General features: G+C 45.7%; 1 protein-coding gene across 26 annotated transcripts in view; it reads left to right on the top strand.

Annotated features, from left to right (window-relative positions):
• The window catches only part of RERE (arginine-glutamic acid dipeptide repeats), a 339661-nt gene that overhangs the window by 296156 nt on the left and 22400 nt on the right, over nucleotides 1-21105 (top strand). For all 26 annotated transcript variants that reach the window (XM_060276215.2, XM_060276213.2, XM_088671569.1 and 23 more), the window contains one exon: nucleotides 19435-19597. In XM_060276215.2, the coding sequence (XP_060132198.2) occupies nucleotides 19435-19597 (163 nt within the window). The remainder of the gene's footprint in view (nucleotides 1-19434; nucleotides 19598-21105) is intronic.

The following is a 21105-nucleotide window of genomic DNA, read 5'->3' on the forward strand; positions in this document are numbered from 1 at the left end:
TTGGGTGGAGCATAGAGGGCCAGAGACTTAATAGGAGGTTCCTGGAGCGTCTACTTTGTGGTGGACTCTCTCAGTTGCAAAAGGGTGGCTAAGAATACCGACCTACTGTACAGGGTTGTTGTAAAGGTTACCACAACATAATTTACATGAGGCAGTTTATAAGTTGCCCTGAGACTTGTTTTTTCTTTCGTAAAGCAACTATCAAATGTAGCAAATAATAGTATACATTCAAAAAGGCCATAAGGTGGTTAGATTGGTCTCAACTAGGGCCAGGGCCTTTTCAGTACTGGCCCCGACTTGGTGGAACGCTCTCTCACAGGAGACCAGGGCCCTGCGGGATTTGACATCTTTCTGCAGGGCCTGCAAGACGGAGCTGTTCCGCCTGGCCTTTGGGCTGGACTCAGTCTGACCCCTATGTTTTTCTCCCTTATGGTTTTGATTTGGGCTACTTTAAAATGAGGCTGCATTTAAAAAATAAATAAATTAAACTGTATTTTAACCCGTATTTTAATTAATTGTTTTTCTTTCTTTTACGTCTTATTGTAATTTTACTGGTGTCGGCCGCCCTGAGCCCGGTTTTGATTGGGGAGGGCAGAGTATAAATAAAAATTTATTATTATTAATTATAAAAGCTCTATATAAATGCAGAGTATTGTTCAGTTTCATGAGTGATAAGCATCCTGGTCCAGACTTCAGGGTGGCCATGAACAAGCCATGTGTTCTTAAGCAAGCTTCACTCAGCCTTTGCTACATTCCCAAAACATTTAATATATATTTTTATTGATTTGTTCATATAACTGCTAGATTGACAGGAGCTGGGACTGAGCAACGGGAGCTCACCCCGTCCCAGGATTCTAACAGCCGACCTTTTGATCAGCAAGCCCAAGGGTCAGTGGTTTAGACCACAGCGCCCCCCTACCTAGCAATTTGAAAGCACGCTAAAAGTGCAAGTAGATTAATAGGTACCGCTCCGGTGGGAAGGTAAACAGCGTTTCCATGCACTGCTCTGGTGTCAGTGTTCAGTTGCGCAAGAAGCGGCTTAGTTAGGTTGGCCACATGACCTGGAAAAACTGTCTGCGGAGCGGACAAACGCCGGCTCCCTCGGCCTGTAAAGTAAGATGAGCGCCACAACCCGAGTCATTCGCGACTGGACTTAACTGTCAGGGGTCTCTTTACCTTTACCTTATATAACTATGTTTATAAGCTCAGGCCATCTTGCTTGATGTTCCTACTGGCTTCTCTCATTCAGGCCTCTACACCAGCTCTGTATCTGGCTTTTTCCTTGTTATAGGATTAGATGCTATCTTATTGTGTGTGCAAACAGTTCAAAACAGTGATGTTAGCAGGAATCATTTTAATTCTGTTGAGTAGCATCAGGGCATATTCATTGGGGGGGGGAGGAGAAGGAAGAGAGGAGAAATTCAGTGTTCTTGAATCACCACCACCACGACCAGTGTTGTTGCTGCTTTTGCTTTATGTAAATGTTGAATGTAGACGTTGTTCTGCTCAGCTCTCTGTATAGAACTGTTTCCTGCTCTGGAGTTCGCCATATTTAAAATGGATGGGATTGAAGGGGCTGGGGTTGTTGGGGGAGGGGGGAGGGGCAAATCTTGGCCACCCCTCTGATCTCAGACCAGCTGTGGGGGAATAGTCATTGCAGTCAACAGTGCATAAACGTGAACACAACTGTGAAGAAGAGTTTTGAAAGCTGTGGCTTTATCGGGGTTGAGTGCATTCTGTGCTTAAAAAGTGGACAAACGATACCCTGGGGCAAGAAAAGCTGTATTTTGCAACTGGTTGAATCCTTAAAATTTGAATTGTTCTTCAGGTGTGGGTTAGAAGCAATAGGTGTGGGTTAGAAGCAAGGAGCTAGTTTGGGTAATTGAAGCCCTGCCTGCTGACCAGTGGTGCTGGTGCCCAATGTGTTGTTCCACTTTCCTTTGGACCATATCAGTGATGCCAAGAGGGGATCTTGTCATCTGGGCATGCCAGCACCTGCAGACACACTGCCCAGGCTTGCACCCCGGGGAGGTCACTTTGATGCTGCTAATGAAGTGGTTTGACTTCACCCCCAGAGGCACACATCATTGTCTCTCAAGACAGACAGATGCCAACAACAGATCTTCTAGCTTCTAAGGCAGGGGTTGGCAACCTAAGGCCCATAGGCCCATCGGGGTTGTTCAACCGGTCCATTGACCCCCGCCACCCACTTGGGGACCCCTGCAACCCGCTCAGTCGGCTCCCATGTGCCACGCTAAACTGGCATGGAGCAGAGCGGGGACCGCCTTCCACAGCACTGGCCAGCTTCCCATTGGCAGCAGGAAGCTGTGCACACCTCCTCCATGCCGGAAATAGCATTTGTGCATGTACACGTGCACACACGCACACACACTGGCCCACCGTGGGGTTTGTGGGACCGTGAACTGACCCAAGCCACAAAAACTTTGCTGACCCCTGTTCTAAGGTTTCACCAGATGCTACACTTTCAAGCATATTATCACCTCCATAAGGACTAGCAACTTGCTTTTGCTTTTTAAGATAAAACCAAGAACCGTGGAGTCATCATTCAGAGCCCAGTACTGCATTCCACCCCTGTTCTTTCCTTTCACAGAATCTTGGCACACAAGAAGCCCTGGGTGTCCTCACTCAGTTCAATATCTGGGAGGAAACTGATGGTTCTGTTTTCAAATGTTTATATATTTTATATGTGTTAGTTGTTGTTAGCCTTGGATTGCCTTTGTGTTGGAAAAGTGAGGGTTGGGGAGAACAAGGAAAAGGCTTGAGTGAAGAAAGTGAGGGGAGGACCTCTTGGTAGTTGGGCCTTGCAGTCCTTCACAGATCGAGATTTTGCACAAGGCCAGCTAATCCCAGTGACCCTTGGGAGGAGAAGTTATCTGCAAAATGTGCCAAGAGACACTCTGTTTTCCAAGTAAGCTAAAAAATGGCATTTCTGTGCAAGTTTGTAGATAGCACAAACCTCCAGAGCTCTCTTGGTACACTTGTTCAGAACACAGGCAGAAGGCTGTAGCTGCCGTGAAGCCTCCTCTCTTGAGTTTTCTGACTTCACATGATCCTCCTCTGAGGCGCTGCCCTTACATGCTCAGGCCAAGCCCCTGGCTTGTTCTCAAGCCAACCCTTGTGCAGCTGCGTCATGGATCGTATGGAAAACAATAAACATCTGTTCTGACTGAAATGTGTTGTGCAGGTCAGTGAACAAACATAAGCAGCCTAGGAAAGAGCTGCTCTTTATTTTTGCTAAACATATCCTACAAGAACTCACAGTGGGACTTAGCTCTCGACAGTTTCTCCTCCCTACTGCAAGTCATGTTCCTTTAAATTCTTGCTGGATTTCCTCCCCGCAGGACAGGTGCTGTAAATTCTTTGACATAATACCTTGTGTCCAAACACAGTACAGGAATAAGGCAATACCAGACCACCTCCTCCTTTGGCGATCACTCGTAGCCGAGTAAGATTGTCTTCCATATACACGGTTTTAACAATGGGTCCGTAAGTGACTGTGGAGGCCAATTCTGGATCCACACGTCCTTCCACAGTGGGAGTCTCTGATGAAGTATACGCAAATGGTTACCAGATGAGGTCAGGTGGGGGGAGCAGGTTCCCCTTAAATTCAGCAGCATCCTGTCCTATCCAACTCAATTGCTAAAGAATTTTGGGCTAGCGAAACTCTCTCAACCATTATCCACTCTTTAACGGAGGACACACTATTTATATATGTGCAGAAAGTATTTTTGTTTAGGCAAGCTCAGTTGGAGTGTGGTGCCAATAATGACAAGGTTGCAGGTTCAATCACTAGATGATCCTCAGGGTCCTTTCCAACTCCGTAATTCTATGTGTTGTTAGATTATTGTGGGTTGCTGTTTTTTAGTGTTCTAAATAGTTGCTTTTAACTGTTTTTGCTGATAACATTATTGTATTGTTCTTTTAGTAAACTGCTTTGAGGTGTTTTACAGTCAAGCGGTGTATAAATCTTGTGAAATAAATAAGATACGTGGGTCTGGGTGAGAGACAGCTACTGGCTGATTTCTTGAATCTAGGCAATTTTTGCTAATATTACCCTGAAGGAGCAAGGTGAGAGAGATGGTGTGAGTGTGGATGCGAATGCCATAGCTGCCAAGTCTCCCGTTATTCGCGGGAAACCCCCATATTTTAAACCGTTTCCCGCTGGTAGCCCAGATTGGAAAAAATCCCGTAAATCCCCCGGAATTCCTACCTGCCAGGGAGGCTCCATTTTGGGTCCTGGCGTCGCCCGATTTCTGGTGCCCAAACATGGGTAGTACGGCACCGGAAGTCGCTTCTACGCATGTCCGGACATGCCCATTCCTGGGCATGAAAATCAGGCAGAGCAGCACCGGAAGTTGCTTCTATGCATGTCCAGACATGCGGAGAAGCGACTTCCGGTGCCACACCGCTGTTGATCCCGCATTTTTCAGCGGGAGACTTGGCAGCTATGGCTAATGCAGTCTGGACACCATTGTGCCAGTACCTCAGGACTGTGGGTGTGTCTTTTGTAAGGCAGGATTTGTCACATGTCCAGTTTCTTCTCCAGCCAATCTGGGCACCAACATTCCTGTGAAATGAAATAAGTTCTGCCTCAGGATTCAGGTATGACTTCCCAAGTTTGTTCAGCTTTGTGGGTTTTAAGGAAAAGTCTTCAATCCTAAGCATGCTTACTTTTGAAAGCTGACTCCACCAACATCAGCGTCACCGACTTCAGCAAAAATAGCAGTGTTAGAAACTGAAATGTGAAAGCTAGAAACTAAATGGCACTTTAAACCAAGGTTATGGGCGCAACAACAGAATGTCTAGGTGCGCTTTTTAAATAACAAGAATACAAAGCTGAAAATGAATGAGCTGCAGCTAAAATATTGTGTTCATTTTACACATTGTCTAGTCTTTCCCCTGCCCACCCCCCTAATATTCTTAAGAGGATCTCTTCTCTGGTCTTTAGCGAGTGGCTGGAAGTTGGGAGGCAGAAAATGGTCCTCCTTTCCTTCCACTCTGCAGTTTTAACCTGAAAGCTTAGGCGCAGTACTGCACTCAGAGCTCAGAAACTGCTTGCACTAATGAAATTCCCTGTCACAAAATGCGCCTATAGCAATGTGAGTTTCGAACACTGGGTTATAGGTAGAAAAGTGAAATACATTGCCCCCCAACCTAAAGTAAGGGGAGGACTGATGCCCCCCCCCATCATATAGAGTATCCGTCCACCCTTAGATGGACACAAAATGCGACAGAATTGAGCAAGGGTGGTGGCACCCAGGCTCCCTGTGGTTTGCATGAATGACTTGGAGAAGCATTTTGAATGAACAAATGGAATGGAAACAGCACTGATTTGCTACTTGGAATAAGTGTTTGTTATGACAAGTGTAATCTAGTTTTAATTAGCAAGATGCTTCATGGTGTGTTCCTCAGTGTTCTGTAGTAGTCATTCCCCACCCCACCCCCCAAACTAATGAAGTTTTTAGTAACTCACAGCTTTGTTCAAGCACTGCTGAATTTATAAAGAATGGAGATTAATGAGACTCTCTTGCCTTAATGCTAAAGCAAACTTGAGCCCTGCTTAAGATGCAATTAGGATAGTGTTTAACTTTGTATTTTAAAACCAGATGGCGGAGATGGAAGAAGCCAGCCCCTGTGTTTTACATCTCCTTTGCAGAGCTAAGGGAGGGGAAAGGGATCCCTCATTTAAATTAATTGGATTTGACACAACAGAAAATACTTCATGCTGTGGAGGAGGCAGTGCCTGAAGTCCCAGCTCCTTTTTCAAAAATAAACATCTCAATTTCAAAAGCTCGATTGTGCTTGATAATTCCCATCCTCCGAATAAAACCTATGAAATATAAGGGTGGTGGAGGCTTTTTCTCCCCTATTTGGCAGCCATTACATGCCTCCCATGCAAGAAACAAAAACAAAAAACCCTCACAAAAGCATTTTTCTCTTTAACAGCCCTTTCCCTGAGCTCAGAAATGGATTTCCCTCCAGCCTCTGTCATTCAATTATCACCTCGGGAAATGCACAGATATAACTGATGATCCCTTTAAAACAGCCTGCAGTGTTCCACACACCCCTCCCAATCCTTCTCGTCTTGTCTCGCTCCCATCATTAAATGTAACACTGCCGCCGTACATTATATAGGGTGACCCTGACGGCTGTCACTTTGATGCTGTGCAGAGATAATAAGATTGCACATGTAATGAAGGGCAGATAAATAGGAAAATGTTTACGGAATGGAGCATGGTGGGGTTTGAACAGCTTTATGGTTTCCTTGTTCCCCCTTTGCTCTCGCTTCCTCCTTTTGCAAGCCCAAAATTGTGGTTGTGGTGGGTGGGGCAGGGAGGGAGAGAGAGAGAGAGAATGAATGAAGAAGATAGCAAGCCTGGGAGACCAAATGACAGTGCTATGCTAATTCCCCCCCCCCCCAATATATGTATACAAATCCTGACATAAAGCATCCAGCTTCCTCTAAAAGAAGTTGAGAAGCCAACAGTGGGGTCATAGCAAATACATTGTCAAGAGCCTAGCACTGTAGTGTTGGTTTTTTGGAAGAGGAAAATAGTGTGGCATACCAGTACCAACTTAATATGGACAGTTATTCAAGGCTGCTAACCTGATTCAAAATCAGCTAAAGGTTGTGATCCTTAGGTTGCATACCAAGCAGACGAATCACTTTTAGACTGGGACTTAATTCTTTAGTGTTGGGCCTCCAAGAGTGAGTTTGCATAATCAGAAGACTCACCTGGGCTTGCTTCCCTAATCTGTATTTTGTGCCTCTCTTTGAAATGGGCATTGTAAAGCAGGTTTTGACAGAAATCCCTGCTTGTAGCTTGGATCAGACTTATTTCTCTGTCTGTCTGTCTGTCTGTCTGTCTGTCTGTGTATGTGTGTGTTTTAAATATCTTGTCATATGGTTGCTCTTTTTCTTCTTTTATTTTTGGCTTGCTTCTCTGTGCTTGTTTGTGTGTAAATATATATTCCGCACCCATGGAACTGGAGGGGAGTGTTGCCTGCCTCCCCTCTAGATAATTTTGGCAAGCATGAATGTGATGGTTGTATGAACTTTCATTTGCTCTTTTCCTTCTCCCTCTCCCTTACCCTCATTATAAGCAAATTAGTACTGTGAAATCTGTGTTTTTCCAGTAGGTACCACTATTTACATCTTTGCCCCAGAAAGACTAGAGCTGAGCTCTGACCCACCCCCGAATAAAATAAGGCCTCAAACTCTCCTCATGACCCTACCTGTGATTTCCCAATAATCCGGCTTGTCATCCTGTTCCTTGAGGAGAATCCAAATTTATAGGTTACAAAAGAACAACCCCTCTGTTTCCCATTCAGAAGATGATGGTGGGTGGTTCAAATCCAAAGCTACAGATTTTGCTGCCAAACCACATGAATCAAGGAGTCACCAGTGTGGTCATGGGTGCAGTGGTGCTTTTGGGGTATTCCACTGGTGCCTGCAAAGCCCTTGAGACCACCTTCCTCACTGCCCCTTTAGTGTTGTGAGGCAGTGAGAGGGTAAAGTACATAGAAATGAAAGAGGAAGTTGGAAGAGTGACTCTCTCTCCCACTTCCTCTTCCAACTCTTTGTGCTCTTCAAGGCTAATATTAATTCTACTGGATCTGGTCTTTACACAGATCCCTTGGGAAAGCAAAGTGTGCACGCATGGATTCTCTCCCTCTGTCTCTGATCCAGGAGAAGGAAGTAACCATAGGGGATGGCACCCATAGGACTCGTTCAGAAATCCAAATGTGACCACGGATGCCATAACTAATCTGAGAAAGAGTTGCATGTGTTGACTGTGTTCACACAGCAAAGTAAGCCGGAAATCCTGGTTTAATCACATGCTGCATGGGAGTGAGCAAGCCCCCTTCTCAGCCCCTTGGCTTCCCCCTTCCCATGAGCAACTGAAGAAGCCAGGATTAAGCACTTAACCATAGCTTTCCATTACATGTGAACCCAGAAACTACACTTAACAGTTTCAAAAAAGGAAAAGCCAGAATATGGAGCCATGGTTTAAATATCCTGGCTTGTTTGGTGGACGCCGCAAACCATGGTTTCAAGGTTCACACGTAAGAGGAAGCTACAACTTGAGTGCTGAATCTTTGGCTTGTATGTCCAATTGCACAAAAGGTGAAGGGAAGCAGCTAGGAAGGGGCTGCACAAACACATGTGCAGCTCGTGCATATCCTGGGATTTTTAAAGCCAGGATTTTTGCCTTTCTGTGCTGGCTGTTCACAAAATACAAGTTTTCAGTATACGAGTCCCTGCTCAAAACTTTCCATTTCCACAGGAGTGAACCGGGCTGGTTTTTTTGTTTTCGTTTTTTTTTTGGATGCCACCTTCTTGGGTGCAGGCAGGCAAGTGATGATGAATGCTGGTTTAAGAACATTACACCCTCATCTTAAGATAGGGCTGGGAAAGACACCTTCATGAAACGCTGGAAAGCCATGGCCAGTCAATGCTATATCTATATGGTACAGAGCTAGGTGGATTTAGACAGCTTCACACGTTCATAGATCAACACATGTGAACCATACCAGTTCATAAAGGACAAGGCAAGATTGGACACTGAAACATCATTGATTACAGGTTCTGCTAGAACCTAGGAGGGAAGTGGAAGAGGAGAGAGGTGCTTCAAAACTGCAGATACAGTGGTATCTCTGGATACGCACACCTCTGGTTGCGTATCCTTGAGGATGCGAACGCAGCAAACCTGGAAGTATTTTTCTGGGTTTGCCACGTGTGCATGTGCAGAAATGCTCTACCCCGTATATGTGCAGAAGCAGCACCTTCAGTTCTGAATTCCTTGGGATCCGACCAGAGCTCCAGAACGGATCCCGTGCGCAACCAGAGTTATCACTGTAGTTTGTTGGCCTGTTTTTTTTTTTTTACAAATATTCACTATGTTCCCTGCTGAAAGCCAAACTCTAAATCCTTTGGGCATGCACACAATCCCATCTCCTAGTCCACAGGCAAAGGAAGAAAACTGTGTCCCTGTTGCTTCACTCTGTGAAATCCTTTAATGATGGATGGAATTCCAAGAGAGATGGATGATTCTTTGACCCCGCACCTCTTTGGTCACTACTAACACCACCCTTTATGTGTATCCTGCTGAATGCTGAATTGACAAATATGATAGGATTAAAGGGCTAAAGTTCCTTCCCTCTTCTAGGTGGAATTTGGCATACACAAAACCAAGCAACTTGAGATCATAGTGGTGTTCATGCAAGGCTAGTGGTTTGTGTGGGTGGGTGGGTGGGTGGGTAACACTTTGCAGCAAGCTACAGTGAGCAGCTGTACGTATGACAAATCCCAGCAAGTGAGTCAAGCTACATATTGTAGGGGACAGTAGAAAGTGTTAAATTAGGATTACTAGCCAGTCTGACCATGAGAAGTTGATGACTCCAGATGTAGCAGTCAGATCCTGAGTATTGAAGGAAAAGCTTCATCTCATTAATTATCCCACTTATTTATTTTTAAACAAGGGGTAGTAAGTTGAGCCTTGTCAGGCATTTAGGTTTGAATGAGAAGTGAAGTATAATAATCTTGAGCTGTCACCTTCTTCTAAGAATAGTGGAAAGAGAACCCTCTGAGAAAGCTGTAATTTAAACATTTCCCACATATACGTTTTATAGCGCGTTCTAAGATTGTGACATTTAGGAGGAATGCCCTAGGAAGCAATTTTGCCTCAGGTGGGGGAGGGGATTTTTTAATCATGTGTTCTTATAATGCTGCAGGAAATCTTAATTGTTTCTTTAAATGCCTCTTTTTATACTCCTAGTAAGATATTTCTGGGGATGTGTCGAGTCCCCACAGACCCAGGGTGGTCATTAATCAGCCCTGCTGTGCAATCTGCTGAGAGTTGCTGCTTAATTAGAACAGGCACAAAACTATTTGTCACCACTGACAGACGCTCGTGGGTGAAGGAAAAAGTGGGGATAACGCTCAGGACCATCACCCCTTAATGAAACGAGGCTGAAGCTGCCACTGAAAGAGCACAAATTGGTTTGTAAAGTTGGTTGCCCTTTGACTTCCTCCATTCTTCTTCCTTGGGCCTGCAAGGCAGTTTGCTAAATCCAGAGGAGGCCTGGCCAACTTGTTGACCTGCCAAGCCAAGCACAGCCATCACCTATGTATCACCACCCACCAGGAACTTTATAAATCTCCTGTTCTGGCCATGAGACCATGTTCTGTCTCCATTGCCTCTGAATATCAAGGAAGAGTGCCATTGTGCTCAGGTCTTTCTTGTGGTCTTCCCACAGGTATCTCTTTGGCCACTGTTAGGACAAGGGTTTTGGTCTACAGGGGTGCTTGGCCTGAAGGCCCCATTAACCTGAAAGTTAACTTTCAAGGTTTTGTTTGGGGTGAGGCAGCAGCAGTCCCCACAGCAATGTGGTTTGATCTTGAGCTCCTTAAGAAGACCTCGTATTTGCTGTAACCAAAAAATAGAATAGGCTTCCTTAATATCCATTACTAGATTCAGGTTTTCCCCAGGAAATTGCCAACCTTGCTCGCTGCAGTTCTGCCTCAGCCACACAGCTCTCAAACTTCAATTTTCAGAGTTTATTAACCAAGGTAGTCTTTATTTACTATGAATTTTGATGGGTTTCTCTCCCGGTTTGGAGAGAAAGAAAGAGAATGCTCAATAAATGCAGAGGATATCTGCAGAACAATTTAAACGGGTGGGGAAAGAGCTGCTTCCTTGGTCGATTTTTCCTGCCTTGGAGAGCCCTCCTCATCCCAAGCCAGACCCAGATTCTTCCCACCAGACATATGATTTTTACTGACAGGAGCAAATAAATGCAGAAGCTTTTTTCCAATTCATTCCAGAAATTCAGTGGTCTCCTCTTCCCTCTTTTAACTTGAACCATGATGCTTCTGGTATCATCCAGCCACGATCACTATATCCATTGACTGGTTGCGGAGTCCTATTACGGCTGCGCATTGCATCTCAGCCTCTCTCTGCTTTTCTTCCCCTCCTCCTCTTGGTAGAGTTATGCCCTCGGGAAATTAAAGAGCAATTATTAGGGACTTGTTTGCTCTGTGATGCCATAAGAGGTACTTGAAAGGTAAGCTGATGCATTCACGTGGCGGGCTGTGTGTGTGTGTGTGTGTGTGTGTGTGTGTGTGTGTGTGTGTGTGTGTGTGTGATTCTTCCGTTCCAGCCCCTTAGATTCCACAGCACACACTGTTAATCCTGTGTTTACCTAAGGCAAGACTTGAAACATAAATGCACCAGCACAGCTTGTACTGTGTATTTTCCATTTGAGAAACCACCGATAAGGATAAGGAGGTGCAAGAAAGCAAGGCAGGCAACACTTAAAGCCGAGAATTGCTCAAGGTGGAGTAGTTTTTTTATTAAAAAAAAACCCCGCTTGGCCCAGCATTTCATTGTTCCAGGGAAATCCAGGCACTTAAAAATAGAAAATGGAGATGTGGACAAAAACCAGAAGCCTTTTAGCACCTTAAAGACCAACAAACATTGCACCTGTTTGGGGGATTATAATGTTCTGTTTACGCTTTTGTAGGCCGCCTCAAGTGGAGGGGTGGCATTAAAATGTTTCACATCTAATTTAGTCACAGAGAAATGAAGAGGTGAATCCTACACCCTTATCATGAAAAAGAGGGGCTGAATTAAAGCAAATGTTGCATCTGCTGTAGAACAGCACCCCCTTGGGGAAGGTCTACAGCTAGGTGAATAGATTTGATCCCAGGTAAGCTGGAAAATGCAAGACGTAAAAGGAAAAAAAACCAATTAATTAAAATACGGGTTAAGATACAATTTGAATTTTAAAATGCAGCCTCATTTTAAAGTAGTACAAATCAAAACCATAAGGGAGGAAAACATAGGGGTCAGACTGAGTCCAGCCCAAAGGCCAGGCGGAACAGCTCCGTCTTGCAGGCCCTGCGGAAAGATGTCAAATCCCATAGGGCCCTGGTCTCCTGTGAGAGAGCATTCCACCAAGTTGGGGCCAGTACTGAAAAGGCCCTGGCCCTAGTTGAGACCAATCTAACCACCTTATGGCTCGGGATCTCCAAAATGTTGTTATGTGGGGATGAGTTACGGTACAGTGTTGTGTTGGTGCATGCTTTGGCATCTTTGGTGATAAGTCTTCCCTTGTCGTCGTAGGTCTCAGTCCTAGATGTTTTATTTTCTTCCTTGGTGTGATGCCATTTAGACACTCTTAGCTTGAAAACATGGTGTGCTTATCTGTTCATTCATGGCACTGAGGTTGAGGAAAGTTACACCCAAGTGAACTTTGGATTCTAAAACAGTTTTCTTGTAGCACCAAAACCAGCAGCACTGTTAATTAAACACTAATGTATTTATGCTATAAACTTTCAAATATCAGAGGTTTAAAGAACACCAAGCGGTTGTTTGCAAAAGGGCTTTCAAACAGCCCTGCATTGGGCTTTTGCTATGCGTGTCTTCCCATCTGGGGAATTAACCTGCACAGCCAAAACACAATCAAACCTTGCCCATCACCTGATGTCATCTTCCTGTTGAAGTGGCACCAGTTGATTGACAGATAGACACTGTTTCTTTAAAAAAAAAATGGCCCCACAGGCAGAATTTCATCCTCTAGCAGGCCACATCCTCCATAATCGAGCCCACATCATCATGTGCCTTCTGTGTGCCTTGCCACACAGAAGCATTATCTCTCACCACATGAAATACTTGCTCTTTCTGCTTATGAAATGGTAGCTTGACCAGCAGTGATGATCGGTTGGGTTGTTTGGGGGGTGGGGAGGAGCGGAAGTGTTGGAACTTCCCCCTTTCTTACCTGTCTCTTATTTTAGAGCTCAGAAAATGAGGTTCATTTTTGTTGACATTGCCACCCTGTGTCACACAGCCATCACTGCATAGTGTGTGACAAGGGCGGTCTATGCCCACTTTTCATGTCACAGGGACCTCATGGGATGTGGTGGATGGCACCGAACAGCAAGCCCCACTCGCCTGTAGCAGGGTTCTAAGATTGGGCAATGGCCAAGGTCTCATGGCAGAAATCCCCAGGGCATGTGGGGGATCATTTAGTGCAGGGGAGGGGAACTCCTAACTCCAATAGATGTTGTGGGACTCCCAACTCCCATCTGCTCCAGCAGCATTTGGAGAATCACAAGTTCTCCAGCCCTGATTTAGTGGCATCTGTGAAGCGCTGGGGCTGCATGCTCCATTGCTGACTCCTTGGTCCACCATCCCTACCCATTTCCCCCAAAGTTGCAGAGAGCTCCCTAGTTGCCCCATTAAGCACAGCATAAAGGGGAGGGCATTGGGACAGAATCTGAACAAAAGGTAGAACAGAGTCACGATTGGGGGAAACTTTTTGAGGTTGGTAGCCCATCACAATGGAAGAGGGCTGGAGAGCATTTTCCAATCTGAGTAGCACTTTTGGTCCATGGCGAGTTGGCTAGGATGAAATCGGAACAAAATCACGCTTGATGCTGAGGCTTATTCACAAGTGACTTTGATGTATTTCTTGCCTGGGAACACTCAGTCACTGCCATGAATTTTTTTTTTAAAGGAAAAAATGACTAAAGGTAATCTGGCTTGGCTGGGAGCATACTTTGGAGCTAGAAAAACTGTGCTAAACACAAAGGTTCATTGTGGCAATTTTGGTCTCTTCGGTCCTGGAACCGGGTGTCAAATCATCCTGTCCTGCTAGCCACAGTTGCAGCACAGAGATAGGAAGAAATAGGCAACGAAGGCTCCTTCCATGTGAGATTAGCAAGGAACAAAAATGGCCTTTGCAAGGCTTGTCCATGCCTGTTCCTGTGTTGGCTTGTGGGCAGGAAAAAACAACAACAACCCATACACCAACGCCACTGGCTAATTTGCAAAGCAGCCCTTTTTATAAAGGGCCCTTTTGATCAATGATTGCCGGTGTTAATGTTTCAGTAGGCTATTGATTTCTGCAGCTGCTTTTTGTTCCCTGAATTTATGCACGATGGATGGGCTTTCAGTGGCATGCACACACTATGCATGTTTGATTAAAGTTCAATTGACTTAGACTCTCCCTCGCAGTGAAGCCGGGAGCTGTTTTGCCTCCCCTGTTTGGAAAGCCAAAGCTTTCTCGGCTTGTCCTTTTGTTTGTGCTCAAGCTCCTGCCACCCAGGCAGTCACCAATATGCTGCTGCTAATCTTCTCCGATTCACTTCACTCCTGCATTTAATTCCTTTGCTAGACATGATAGCCTTTGATAGGAGAGGCCACTAGGAAAGCCTGGGGTGGGATTTGTGTGCCACTGAGCCTGCTGGCAGAGGTTTCTAATGTGTGCGTAATGTGTTTGTGTGTATTTAGGGTTTCAGAGGAGGACCGAGGGTTGTTCTCACAATTCACAAATTTAGATTTTCAGAGAGGTAATCCTAATAATCGTTCATTAAGTGTTTTTATTCTAGATTTTTCATGGTGACCTTGAAAGGTGACTTGTTCAGAAATGTGTGTAATACATGCATTTATTACCTTATAACTGTCTCAAGGCGATTTACATATCAGATAATTAGGCACTGTTAAAAATGCAAAAACAACAATACATTTAAAATAAGACTTGAAAGTTTCGAGTATGTGTTAGTCACCCTATGTAGCGTGTTCACAAGAACCCTATGGTTTTCAGAGAATATCACTCTCACAGCTCCCCAAATTTATATTATCGCCATGGAAAGTGGTAGACTTTCTTCCACTTGAGATTTTTAACAGGTTGGATGGCCATCTGCCAAGAATTCTTTAACTGTGATTGCTGCATTGCAGGGGGTTGGACTAGATCAGGCTTCTCCAACCTGTGGCCCTCCAGATGTTTTGGCCTACAACTCTGGGTGATCCCTAGCTCAGTGTTGGCATATTGGCGGCCGCCAGGCACATGACAATGCAAATCGCCCTTCTCGTCGCCGCACGTCGCGGCACACCAGCCAGCGTCTCACGGCACACTAGTGTGCCGCGGAACAGCGGTTGAGAAACACTGCCCTAGCTAACAGGACTAGTGGTCAGGGATGATGGGAATTGTAGCCCAAAACATCTGGAGGGCTGAAGGTTGGAGATGCTTGGACTAGATGACCCATGGAGTCCTTTCCAACATTACAGTTCTGTGGTTGTAGGTCAGCATAATCTTCATTAAGGGCTTTTATCATTCCAGCTTTTGCATGATGATATTGGTGGGGGGGGGGCGCTTATCTACACATGCATCACTCAGTGACATAATACCTGCTGGCAGGCACCCAAAGAATGTGTGAAGGTTGGCATCCTCAGCCCCACTTGTTCCACCTCAACTTTCCCCGATGTCACATATACAATCATGGGGCACCAACTGTCAGTGGCGGACTAGGAAAAAGATATTGGGATTGTCCTTGATAGCAGATGAAAATGTCAACTCAGCATGCAGCAGGTGTCAAAGAGTCTGTTGGGGATCGTTAGGAAAGAGATTAAAAGTAAAACCTACTGATGCCTTGGAATCTACGGTGCAATTGTACTTGGAATAAAATGATAAAATTATGCAGGGTATGGAGAAAATAGAACTTTTCCTCCCACCCTCCTAATACCAAAGCTCCTTGGGATTGTCCAATGAAGGCAGACTGCAGGGAGATTCAGGACAGAAAGTTTTTCACACAGTGCGTAGTTAAAACTATGGAATTTGCTACCACAGAATGTAGTAATAGTACATGCAATGTAGACAGCTTTAAGTGGGGCCACTAATCATGATAGCTGGATCCTATCTCCACTGTTTGAGACATTATGCCTCTGAATATCAGTTCATGGGTATCACCGATACAGAGAGCGCCGCTGTCACACTCAGGGCCTGCTTGTGGGCTTCCCAGAGGGCACCTGGTGAGAAAACCCTTGCTCAGGTGCTCAAAGACCATGCGAGGGCATAAAATGTGTTGTGGGCACAGAGTTATGCACACTGTTCCCGCCACAAGTATCTCCATCCTCTCTACTTTCCCACATTGAGCAGGAACATAACATAAGCACTTAAGAGCCTGGCTGCTGGATCAGGCCAAAGACTCACTTAGTCCAGCATCTGATCTCATGGCTGAGTGGTCTGTTTTTAAAATATTGTGAGAATACAGGATGACAAAAGTTGCAGGCTTGCAAGGAATCATGGAGATGTGGGGGATAAACAATAGCAAAATCTACCCCAATCTCTCTCCTCCCCACTAAAATAGCACAGTAACATGATCAGGGCCAAACTCTGGTCTAGATTCATACTCATCGGGGCCATATATAGGACCATTGTCTCAGGGCACCCATCTCCAGACCATCCCACATACAGTTAAGTTGTTGGGGGCTTAATCAGGCCGATCTCCTCTCTGCCCCAGCCAACCACCCTGCTTTTTGCTGCTTTTCTGCAAACGATGCCCTGAAAATTCCATGATTCAGCTCTTTCAGGAGCTCAGTTGTTTTACCTTGTGTTTAAGGGCTGCTTGTCAGTAATATCCATACTCTGTGTATATAAACATTAAGCATTGTGCATTTAGACATGAGTGGTATGCCAAAACTGACAGCTTTAAAGGTGTCCCCCCCCCTTTTTGCACATTGGTTGGTTACAGTGGATGGTCACCAGCAGATGTCAAGGAAGCTGAATGATCTGGATGCCCTTCTTACGTTTTCTAGTTATTAACATCCATAGTGTCTGCCTCAATTTCCCACATTGCCCTGGGGGAAATATGTACACGGTGTTGCACAGCACAGTAGCTTAGAGACTGACTCAGGAGGTCTCTGGTTTAGATCTCACTTCTGCAACGAACTCACTCTTTAACTCTCAGTCTCAGCATCCCTACCAAGCTTACCTTACAGGGTTGTTGTAAGGATCCCAAGTAGATAATGAAGCGCTTTGAAAACTTTAAAATGCTTCGCAAATATATAACTGCAGTATAGGGTTGCATCTAAGTTCTGCTCAGAGTAGACCCATTGAAATTAATGTCTCAAGTTAGTAATGGAGATTAATTTCAGTGGGTTTACTCTGAGTAGGACTGACATTGGCTACCACTCACTGTGTTTGCCTTGCAAAAATGCATAATCTCCAATCTGTAGAATCCCTTGTTTGTAATGCTCTGCCGTACACAGTCTCCATACCTACGTGTAAATGTTCATGCCTATTTTCCATTCAGCTTGCTTGCATAGTCACAGCTAGCACACAAACACACACTCATAGGAAACTGAGTCAGACTTCTGATCTGTCTAGCTCAGCATTGCCTGCACTGACTGCCAGCGGCTCTCCAGGGTTTCAGGCAGGGGTTTTTCCCAGCCCTACCTGGGGATGCCACTGGGGACGGAACCTGGGACCTTCTGCATGCAAAACAGTTGCTCTGCTACTGAGCTGTGGCCGTTTCCCTACACACACACACACACACACACCTTTGGATCAGTAAGTGCCAAGAGTTTATGTAAGACAGAGAACAAGGCTGAATTCTTTCCAAAACCAAATGCTTCCCTGTTGTTTATCCATGGCTCCTGGTGTCACATTTCTCATCTTCCAAAAGCCTGAAGCCATGTTGCCAACCCCTTGCAGGAGCTTTCCAGGTTCACATTTCCACTTAGCGGTACTGCTGCTGGCCTTCTGTCTGTGGCTGGGAGTTTCACTCGTGCAAAGACCTGCAAGACGTGACCCAGGGAGCATAACAGGTTGAGGTTTATAGGAATTCTTAAATCGCATATAGGTTCAAAGAGGGACCTCCCCCCCCCCGCCACCATCACCTTCTCTTGTGGGCAATTGAGGTGCATTTGTTCTGAGGCTGGCTTTCAAGAGGCTTCCTTAGAACACCTCCCGTTCCCTTTGCAACTTGAAAGAGGCAGCGCCTTTTACCCTTGAGGCAGACAAGCCGCTCGGAAATGATGGGGTTTCAAAGCAAAGCGAAAGGAGATTAAAACCACACACTGCGCTTTAACTTGACATTACATCTGCTAGTTTGAATATCATCTACTTCAGTATTTGAACGTAAGCCAGCTTCATTACGCTGCGGAATTATCACAGACTTCTCTTGGCATGCGCTTTTACTGCCTAATTATCTTACCGTGGCTGTATATATTCAGATTAGAAAAGAATAGATTGCTTTAATACAGTTTCGGGTGCTGTGGCTGTAGCCTTGTCTTTAATATGTTTTAATCTCAGGTGTGTGTCCCCCACCCGCCTCAAGTCTTAGGGTGGCTTATTTTTTAATATCCATATATAGCATAAAGCTGTGTGTTCCTCCCTTTTGTGATGGTAATGCCCTCCAATACAAAACAGTAAAATCTAAGTACCAGCTTGAAAAAGGAAAAGAAGCATGACTACCTTGTATAATATCATTTGAAGCAGGGGCCTATGCCAAGTCTTCTAATTTGCCATCCCAGCCCCAGAAACTAGGCACTGTTCTGCAGAGACTTCCTTGGACAATCAATTTCTTAAAATAAAAAAAAAAATCTTTATTGTCTTTCACTTCAAATGGATCTCCAAAGTGGCTTACATAAAACAATGAAATATAATTGCATTAGGGCTGCTTCTTCCGCCTCTGACACCCCAGTGACATCTAGCTCACAGCTGGTTTTAACTTTGCAGACCCCTCTTAGGTTGACTTGTGGTTTTCAGCAGGCTGCAACAACTTTGTGTTCCCTTTGGCAGCATGGTTCTTCCCCATACAACCTGCCCTCTCCACAATGCTGGGTTGCTGCCATGCTCGGTCTTGTGTAGAAGCATCTTGATGTGGAGAGAGCAACTGGAGTGTGCAGATTCCCCTTGCAGAGACGGTGACACTATTTGCCTCATTTATCTGTTACCTTAGCAAGAAAGCAGTGATATCATTAGCGCCCACTGGGGACAGGAGTGCTCCGTGGCCATCTGCCCCTTGAAAGCAGCTGTGCTTCAATTCTCCAACACACTCCAGCCACCCCTTTGGGGGAAGCAGCATAGCTCGGAGGTGAAGCACCTGCTTCTGCTTGCAAACAGGTACCGGGTTCATTCCCCAACATCTCTAGCTGTGAGGATCAGATGTGTGGTCGTGGGAATGGCTCTCCCTGAAGGAGCTGGTGCTCCCTTCGGCCCCAGCCCAAAACCAGGCTGGCGAAGGCAATGCAAGGCTAAGTGGGGAAATAGTCTGGCCTGGTGTAAATCAGCTTCTTAGATCATCTGTTTCCCATTTCAGGGTTGCGTCTGGCTAAGTTCTACTCCACATCCATTGAAGTTAATGAACCTAAGTTAGTCGTGGTCTTTCATTTCAGTGGGTGTGCTCTAGAGTAGGGCTAGCATCAGGTGCAACCAACCGATAACTGAACCTTAAACCCCTGCACCTTTTCTCTTTCCCCGGGTTATTTAAATGTAATAACTGCCTTGCCAGGTAAGATTAAATCTGCTTGCCCATCACTCTGTTCCTAGAATTGGTGGTCCAGATGTCTGTGGGAAGCCTGCATGCTGCTCTGGCAAACCTTGTGATTCTTTCTCCTTTTCCAGGGAGAATTGATCACCTTCTATTACTACTGGAAGAAAACCCCCGAAGCGGCCAGTTCCCGGGCTCACCGCAGGCATCGGAGGCAAGCAGTGTTCCGGAGAATTAAAACCCGAACAGCTTCCACTCCGGTGAATGCTCCCTCCAGGCCCCCCTCCAGCGAATTCTGTAAGTAGCAGGCTTAAAAGCAACACATTTGTCTCTTGTTTAGATGCATGGGGCTAAAACAGAAGGTAATGGATCTTTGCCTATGACCGAACGCAGCCGGGGAAATGGAGTTCAAGCCCTCAGCTGCGCTCGCCCTCTCAGTTCATTATCCCTGCGGATGGCAGGTGCCTGGGATCAGCAAGCGATTGGTTTTGTGCTGTGCGGGAAGAAGCCCAGGCAATAAGCTGCTGGGGAAATAATAGGCGAAGCTTCGCCTTGGCTGTCGAGGCGATTATGTTTGCCCCGATTTGCATGGGAACATCACACTTAACTCCAGTTCTATCATTTGCAACATAGAACAAAGGCCCCACGTGCAGAACCCCAGAGAATCCACCACAGTCTATGTGGCATGGACATGCAAATGCATTGCTCCTGCAGAACGGCCACTGCTACAGGTGCCACTTAACTTCCGTTTCCCCTCACCCCCCAGCCAGCATAGTCAATGGTCAGGGATGATGGGAGTTGCGGTTCAGTGACATTTGGAGAGCCACAGATTCCTCACTCCTGTGTATTTGTTGAAAATGGGGAAACACTTGGTGCATCTGATCAAGTGGCCCCCCAACCTTAGCTCTTTCTTTCTTTTAATAAAAATTATACACCACTTAACTATTTTTTAAAAATCCTCAAAGTGGAGTAAAACAATAAAATTGTAGGCAAAAACAACTACTTGAAACATTCAAAAGATTAAAATCTGTGGCAGATTAAAACATTCATCAATATTCTACATAGCTGGGTAGCCTCGTCTAAGAAAAATGCATTTAGCAGGCGCCGAGGAGAGTGCAGCGAAGGCACCTGTCTGCTGTCAATAGGCAGGGAGTTCCAAAGTGTAGGCGCTTCCACGCAAAAATACCTATTCCTTATAATGGCAGAACAGGTATTCCAACAGCCTATTGTGGGTAAATTGCAGGTTCTTCAACTGTGGTTTAGGGATAAACTGTCAGAGCAGGGATGGGGAACCTGTGGCCCCCCAGTTGTCTCTAGATTAAAAAGGTAAAGGACGACTCTGGGGTTGCAGCGCTCATCTTGCTCTGTAGGCTGAGGGAGCCGGTGTTTGTGGCCAGCATGACTAAGCCGCTTCTGGCGAACCAGAGCAGTGCACGGAAATGCCATTTACCTTCCCGCCGGAGTGGTACCTATTTATCTACTTGCACTTGACGTGCTTTCGAACTGCTAGGTGGGCAGGAGCTGGGACCGAACAACGGGCGCTCACCCCGTCGCGGGGATTCGAACTGCCGACCTTCTGATCGGCAAGCCCTAGGCTCGGTGGTTTAGACCATAGCGCCACCCATGTACCTAGATTACAGGTCTCCTATTTCCTGACCACTGATCCTGCTGGCTGGGGAGGATGGGAGTTGGGAGTCTAGCATCATTGCTTGATTTAACTTTGCATCAGCTTATTTATCTTGCTCCATCTGTGCAGGGTGCAGCTCCCTGCCTCAGCGGGATCTTATAGTCTTGAATAGACAACG

This window comes from Zootoca vivipara, chromosome 6 (assembly GCF_965207765.1).
Source record: "Zootoca vivipara chromosome 6, rZooViv2.hap1.1, whole genome shotgun sequence".
Taxonomy (NCBI): domain Eukaryota; kingdom Metazoa; phylum Chordata; class Lepidosauria; order Squamata; family Lacertidae; genus Zootoca; species Zootoca vivipara.